The 7,795-nt window shown below is 44.0% G+C and overlaps 1 protein-coding gene across 1 annotated transcript; it reads right to left on the bottom strand.

Moving 5' to 3' along the window:
- Positions 1-1,743: 1,743 nt before the first annotated feature.
- On the bottom strand, positions 1,744-2,880 carry LOC308081949 (E3 ubiquitin-protein ligase TRIM35-like; the record flags this gene model as incomplete). The annotated part of the gene is made up of 2 exons (XM_080423565.1): positions 1,744-2,631; positions 2,752-2,880. The coding sequence occupies 2 exons, from the start codon at positions 2,878-2,880 to the stop codon at positions 1,744-1,746; spliced, it is 1,017 nt and encodes a 338-aa protein (XP_080279691.1).
- Positions 2,881-7,795: the final 4,915 nt, after the last annotated feature.

The raw sequence follows: 7,795 nt of genomic DNA, 5'->3' as shown, positions 1-7,795 counted from the left end.
ATAAATTACGTACATGAACAGAAGAAAATTGGAAAAATAAAATAAGATTGAAAAAGAAACTGTTAACTTGGCATAACCGAGCAAACCTATAAAATCAAGCCGACATGCATCATCTAAACATTATCATCATCAACATTAACCTGTATGTTGAATTTCCCCTCTGGAGAATAAAGGTGTACATTATTTTTCTTAACATTGTTCGTCTTCAAATATATGCTATAACAATTAGCTAATTAAATTATAAAGCGGACTGCAGTGTCTCACTAGCCTATTTGATTTGAATGAACCTTTTTCTCTATCATGGTCTGTTATTTCAAAATTATTGAACTGTGTTAAGACCAAAGGTCCTAATACAGGTTTAGGACCTGAAAATGTAATGACTGGAACGGAAATTGAGGCCATTTGCACAATGTAAAAAATAAAAAAGACAAAACTGATGTAGACATGTTTTATGTTAACTTTTGGTATATGAAAAGCCAGGTTTTTTATGTAACCAATCATCACGCATCATACTTCATGGTTGTCTGGCATTTGCACTTGTAACAGTCAGTGCAGGATCTATGTGTATTTATCTGTGGCACTGGGCACTAGAGTTCCTGTTTTACAAAAAAAGGAGGTGGTGCCCCCAGAGTCTTGACCAGCCGCCACTGCTCAGGATACTGGCAGACGCCTTTTCTTCTGCTGTAACACCAGACTCACTTCCCCCCTCAGCCTGTTCTCTCTGCTGCTGTATGCACTTACTGAAGTCCTCAGCCAGAATGTAGACCTCATCCTCATTCTCAACGCCCATGACAGAGAAGATGGAGCTGGCCTCATCACACAGCACCTCCAGCGGTCTCTTTACCATCCATGTTGACACCTTGCCCCTGCGTCCTCTTGCTCTCCATACCCTCCACATGGCTCTTGCTCCTCACCACCAGCTCCTCCTCCGGAAGGAGGCGGGAGGTGGTGGGGCGCTCCACAAAGGTCCCTGGAGGCCACTCTCAGGCCAAGCCCAGGTCGAGCTTGTGGAGGAACAGCTACAACTCCTGAAGAACCACCTTCTCCTTAGCGCTCATCCACTTCATATTGATCTCCTCAAACGTGTGTGGTTTCACCCCTTAATGTGTCTTATTTCTCGCATATTTTATTGAATGTTATGTTGTTGCTACTGCTGCTTTTGTACAGTATATAATACAAGGTATCTGTTGCTATTGCTGTTGTAGCATATACACAAGGTATCCATACATATTCTGTGTTATTTTCACATTTATTTTGATATACTATTTTTCCTTTTATTATGTTAAGCTTTTTTATTATTGTTGTTGTTATGTTGATGCGCACTATTGTGATGAATTCACACACTTGCATTTCGCTAGACTCGCGTGGCCAGACTATATCACTGCGTGGATATGAGTCTGGTGCTTCTATGAGGGTTTTTTTTCCCAAGGGGCGGGATCAAAAGAATGAGTCTGGACGCAATTGGTTAGACCTACAACCAACTACCAATTACAGTCTCCCATATTTGAATACTGGGCCCTGATTGGTCACCCCAGACTTCGGGAGCAGGAAATGGATTCACAATGGAGCGGGGCCAAACCCAAATCGCTGAGGGTAATTTTTGTTTTGCACCAAATCTGTGTTTTTACACAGATTCGTCTAGTCCCAGGCTAGCATTTCGCTGCTTCTACCTGAGAAATCATATCCTCTCCACTCTAAAAGTTGGAGTCTCAGACACTATAGTATATGTGCTAGACCACAACATCATATGGATTCTAAAATGTAGTAGTCCACGTCAAGAACCAGATCATCCAAGTCGTCCTCTTCTTTAATTACGCTGATCTTCCTTGGTAACATCTTCAGAGGGAGAGTATCGTCACCATTGAACATGTATGGAAAGAGTGTGTCAGTGAAAGTGTGGGTGAAGGTGTGTAAATGTGTGTTAGTATCAGGATCAGAGAAGGACACCTTTCCTCTGTTCCAGTCCAATTGGACTCTGATCCTCTGGGGTTTCTGCTCCACTGAGAGATCAGTTATTGACCATGGCGAGGATTCTGCTATGTATAAACCATCAGCTAACATTATATCCCAGAATTGACCCCCCCTGTCTCCCTTCCTCTCAAAAGACCCTGCTAACACACCTACTGACCAGAGTCTACTGTGTCCGACCTCTACATCCCAGCTGTGAATCCCTGAGTTAAAGCCCTCAGAACCTAGGACATGGCACCAGCAGTCAAACCTCTCTGGGTTGTCAGGAAGCTGCTGTTCCTCTCCACGTCTCACACTGGTCAGATCGTCAGACAGGATCAGTACTGGACAGGCGGTGTTGGTGTCCAGAATCACAGGATTGTAGGACACAATGTCCTTCATCTTGTGCCAGACTTTGAATGTCAGGTTGCCCAAGTGTTTGGCCTCATCTATCAGCGCTCCTGAGACCAGTTGCGAGTCTTGCAGTGTGAACTGGACTCTTTCCACTGTTGTCTTGTAGTTCTGGAGGAATAAGATGTGTTCCGCTCTCAGCACCTCTTCTATGGCTCTGATTGTGTGTGACAGGGTTGCTATATCTCTGTTTAGACCCTTAATCTTCTCATTTATCATGTGACTCTTCTGCTCCTCTTCCTCCCTCAGTGCAGTGATCCTAGCCTCCTCGTCCTGTTGTAGAAATTGATGAAGCTTCTTAAACTGTTCCTTAATCTGCATCTCTGTGTTCTGGGCCTGGACCTTAATGTGTTCTGCTGCTTGGTCACAGTTAGTTTTAACTTCATTAAAGACCTTCAGTTTCTCCTGTAAGAGTTTCAGTGATTCCTCGACCTCCTCCTTGGGATCCATTTTCTGATGTTTCTCCTGTAAGAAGGTCTCACACAGGTTCTTTAGAGCCAGGTTACAGGGTGGATCATCCATTGAAGATGTTTTCTGACAAACTGGACATGCCTTTATTACCTTATGCGCCCACCATTCCTGCAGACATGCTTTACAGAAGCTGTGGCTACATGGCAGGATAATCGGATGTTTAAATACGTCACGACACACAGGACAGGAAAAGTCCTCCTCTGAAAAAGGTGACTGGAAATCCATTTAGTCTCTTGGTGAAGCTATCCTCCTCTCAAGGCAGAAAATCTGCCAGTCAGTCGCAGAAAAACTCCCTCCTAAACAATATTCCTTGAAGCTTACTTTCACTTTAAATCCTGGTTCCTGATATAGGCCCACAGCTGACAGAGTGAGCAGCAGCTTCAAGTTGTTAAGTTAAGTATTGCCTCCTGTATCTTTGGAAAGAGAGTTTGTGCTGTGTTCTTTATTGGTTTTCTGTAGAGATAGACTCATTTGGAGTGGACGTCAGGGTGACGTCACTGCAGCTGTGTGCACATCACATGTTGCTATCTCCATGTCTGATGACTCTGATTTCCCTATGGATTATATCTGCTAAAATAAGAAAGCATATCGCAAGATAAAATTGCTTTTCATGTCAACTGAAGTTCTGTCATTTTATTGAAGTTCATTGCTTAGTCAACACCAGAGCTGATATGGAGCTGGTATGGTTTGTAGCTGAAATGATACGGTATGGGATGGGATGGGATGGGATATGGTACAGCATGGTATGGTATGGTACGGTATGGGATGGGATGGGATCTAGCTGGTATGGCAGATAGATAGTTCGTAGCTGGTATGGTATGGAAATGGTTTGTAGCTGGTATTTAATGTGTCGATGTTTGGCCCAGGATAGAATGATGAATGAAAGGATAGAACCAGAATAAAACCTCCACAACATCAAGATGTCAAACTGCTTGCTTCAAAGGTCATATGATAATAAATAAACAAATTACCTCGCTTTGAAGTTGGCACTGAGCTGGCACTGTCCCTAAACTTTGTTTTTCGGCCGCTATACCCGCTATTCATTATGCCGACTCCACTATTTGCGCATGAAGGTGTGGCCGTGGGGGTGTTGTTGCATTATCCCCAAAATTGCAATTTTTCCCACACACGTTTGGGACAGCGTATAGTGGAATCTAAAACCACCCGCAATGCCAACTTGGTTTGGTAGAGCGCGCCTGCAATGGATGTCTGGAGACGGCCAGGGCGCACAGCGTCATTCAAAGGCTCCCTCTCTTCACTAATTCTCAACAATTCTCTGTGATTCTATTTTTCCTATAATCAGCAGAAGGGAGAGTGTCAATTACTTGTGTCAATTGTGTTTATATAAGATGATAGTCTATTCAAAGACAATTTGTGCGTCACACAATGCAATGCTCTCCAAATTACACACGTCAGTTTTATTCATGATTCTCATTTGTTATTTATAATTATTATTCAAATAAAACGTATTTATTGATTTATTAATTTTGAAACAGTGACAACAATATTAAGTGGCACCCGTAGCGTACCCAGGAATTACATTTAGGGCAAGCGAGATTTTTTTTTGAAAACCGGTGAAAGTGGCAGTTTTCAAGATGTTTTGGCCATTATCTCTGGAACGAAAGGTCCAATCTACTCAGTTCAAAGCTTGTTGGATGCGTGATGTTGAGGACATTAAGCACGCAATGACACCTTTGGGGTTATTCGGGTTTTCAAGGGGAGGCGAGATCTTAGTTGGGCAGGCGACCGCCTGCCCAACTGGTGGCACCATGATACACATGTAACCAAACCAAAATCAAATGTCATTAAAAGTAAATAAAATAAATATATACATGAATACATAAATAAATAAAAAACACTCAGTTCCCAGCTGTATCAGCTGGGTGGGCAGGGTCTCCAGGTCTACATTGAATACACATTATTATACTCACTTTGCCCGCTCAGCCTGTTCTCTCTGCTACTGTTGAATTGACATGAATTCATGAATTGACACCAGCCTCACTCTTAACACCCATGACAGAGAAGATGGAGCTTGCCTCATCACACAGCACCTCCAGCGGTATCTTTGCTAGGTCTTTAAAACCTCCAGCACTCTTTTTGCAGAAACCGTACCTCCTCCTTCCCGCGTGCTCGCTGTCCTCCACGTGGTTCTCGTACCTTGCAAGAAGCTCTTTTCTGAGCTGGTTGGTTCACTCCACAAAGGTCCCAGGAGGCTCCCACAAAGGCTTCCATTCTAAGCTCTCTATGATCTGCAGAGCCTGCTCCACGAGGCTCTCGCTGCTCCTTGCCACCACCTCCTCCACAGAAGAGCTCCTCTGGAACCGGTTCCAATTGCCTGTAAGGGCAGTGCTGGGACACTCCACGAAAGCCCTGGGAGGCTGCTCTCAGGCCAAGCCCTGCAGGATTTGCTTGAGAGGCCAGTTGATATCCAGATCCTGCCCCATCAGCATCATCATCTCCTCCACCCCCACTTGGCTCTCGCTCCTCTCCACCACATCCTTCTCCGCTGAAGAGCTGCACTGGAACCGGTTCTATTTGCATGTCCTGGATGGGCCAGGGTGCTCCACAGAGTCCACACAGGCCCTGGCTGGCTGGTTCCAGGCCAAACTTAGAATCTGCTTGTTGAGGGGCCGTTTGATCTTCAGGGTCTGCTCCTCCGGCATCATCCCCATCTTCAAGTCCACATGGCTCTTGCTCTTCACGACCACAAATGTGGTGAGCTCCTTCGGGCTGGACCTGGACACTCCACGGAGGGTCCGTCATCTCCTCCACCTCCACATGGCTCTTGCTGGTGGAGGAGATGCTGGTGGTGAGCTCCTCTGGAACAGGTTCTATTCGCTTGACTGGGCTGGAATTGGCCACCTCACAAAGGCCCCAGGAGTCTGCATCCAAGCGAAGCCCAGAGGCTGGTTGATCTCCATAGCCTGCTCCACCAGCATTGTCATATTCTTTCATTTCACTGATCTTCCTTGATAACATCTTCAAAGGTAGACTTTCACGATTATAAATATATGGATAGAGTGTGTCAGTGAAAGTGTGACAGAAGGTGTGAATGTGTGTGTTAGTATCAGGATCAGAGAAGGTCAGCTTTCCTCTGTTCCAGTCTAGTTCAACTCTGATCCTCCATGGATTGTGCTTCACTGGAAGATCAGTGTAGCACCCTGGTCGGCAGCGTGCTGTGTATCCACCATCAGCAAACATCAGTCTCCAGAAATTACCTGCTCTTTCTCCCTTCCTCTGAAAAGACTCTTCTTTTACACCTATTGACCAGCGAATATTTTCTCCAACCTCAACATCCCAGCTGTGAATCCCTGAGTTAAAGCCCTCAGCACCCAGGACATGGTACCAGAAGTCAAACCTCTCTGGGTTGTCAGGAAGCGGCTGTTCCCAATCTCTACGTGTCACACTGGTCAGATCACCAGATAGGATGCATATTGGATGGGCAGTGTTGGGGTCCAGGATAACAGGAGTGTAGGAGACAATGTCCCTCATCTTGTCCCAGACTCTGAAAATCAGGTTTCCCAGATGATTGACCTCGTCTATTAGTGCTCCTAGGACCATCTGTGGGTCCTGCAATGGGAGCAGGTCTCTTTCCACTTTGGCCTTGTAGTCCTGTACGACTGAGATACGTTCAACTCTCAGCTTCTTCTCTGTCACTTTGACTGTTTTTGAAAGTGTTGATATATCTCTATTCAGGCTCTTGATTTTCTGCTTCATCATCTGACTCTTCTGCTTCATTTCCTCCCTCAGTGCAGTGATCCTGTTCTCCTCTTCCTCATATAGAAACTGATGAAGCTTCTTAAACTGTTCCTTAATCTCCCTCTCTGTGTTCTGGGTCTGGACCTTAATGTGTTCTGCTGCATGCTCACAGTTTGTTTTAACTTCATGAAAGACATCTAGTTTCTCCTTTAAGTTTGTTAGTAATTCTTGGACTACCTCTTTGGGTTTGATTTTCTGTCGTTTCTCTGGTGAGAAGGCCTCACACAGGTTCTTCAGAATCAGGTTACAGGGTGGATCATCCATTGAAGATTTTTTCTTACAAACTGGACATTCCTTTTTTCCTTTTCGTGTCCACCATTCCTGCAGACAGGCTTTACAGATGCTGTGGCTACATGACATGAGAACAGGATCTGTAAATATATCCCGACACACAGGACAGGAAAAATCCTCTTCTGAAAAAGACTGGGAAGTCATTTAGTGAGTGAAGCACTCCCCCTCCACTACTTTCAATTTGAACCCTGGTTCTTGTTAAAGTCACACATAACTAGCAGAATTGTCTGGTTTTGCTGTGTTCTTGTTTCCTATTCTCCAGAAATAGACAGTTTGGAGTGGACGATGACGTCACTGCAGTGATGTTATGGTGCAAGAATCAAGTGAATGGCACTCACTTATACAGGTACAAGCAGTACCTGTACAAGTTATTATTCCTTATTCCTAAAGTAACCTCAGTAAAACTATCTAAACTTAACCTTATTCCTAAACGTAACCTCAGTAAAACTATGCCTAACACTAAACTTTTACCTAAGCTTAATTTCAGTAAAACAAACGGTGCAAGCGTGTTCTGGGGGTGAATCAGGTTGAGTTGAGTTCAGAATGGTTTTCAATGAGAAATAGTGACTTAAAATGTGCTCTACCAATTGGTCGACCAGACTGTTAAAGGGTTTTAATACAAATAATCCATTAACAATGAACTGAACACGGCATATGAATAGATAGGCTATTTATGTGGTGCAATAGGTTTTTCGTTGCCTTGATTAGAGTGAAATGGATACATGATATAGTGCAATAGAATGAACACAGCATATGAATAGAGAACTGATATAGTGTTGGTCATGTTTATTATGGATTCTATACTGGATGCTGCGTACTTCTGCACGGCCAAACAGTCTGTGTTAGTTGTGGCAGATTCCATTAATTAATGTGGTTATTATAACTAAAACTGATGAAATAACGAAAACTAGAATTT

The sequence above is a fragment of the Gymnoscopelus braueri genome (assembly GCF_963280865.1).
Source record: "Gymnoscopelus braueri genome assembly, chromosome: 3".
Lineage (NCBI taxonomy): Eukaryota > Metazoa > Chordata > Actinopteri > Myctophiformes > Myctophidae > Gymnoscopelus > Gymnoscopelus braueri.
The sequence above is the reverse complement of the archived record's forward strand: the minus strand, read 5'-3'. Positions and strand labels throughout refer to the sequence as shown.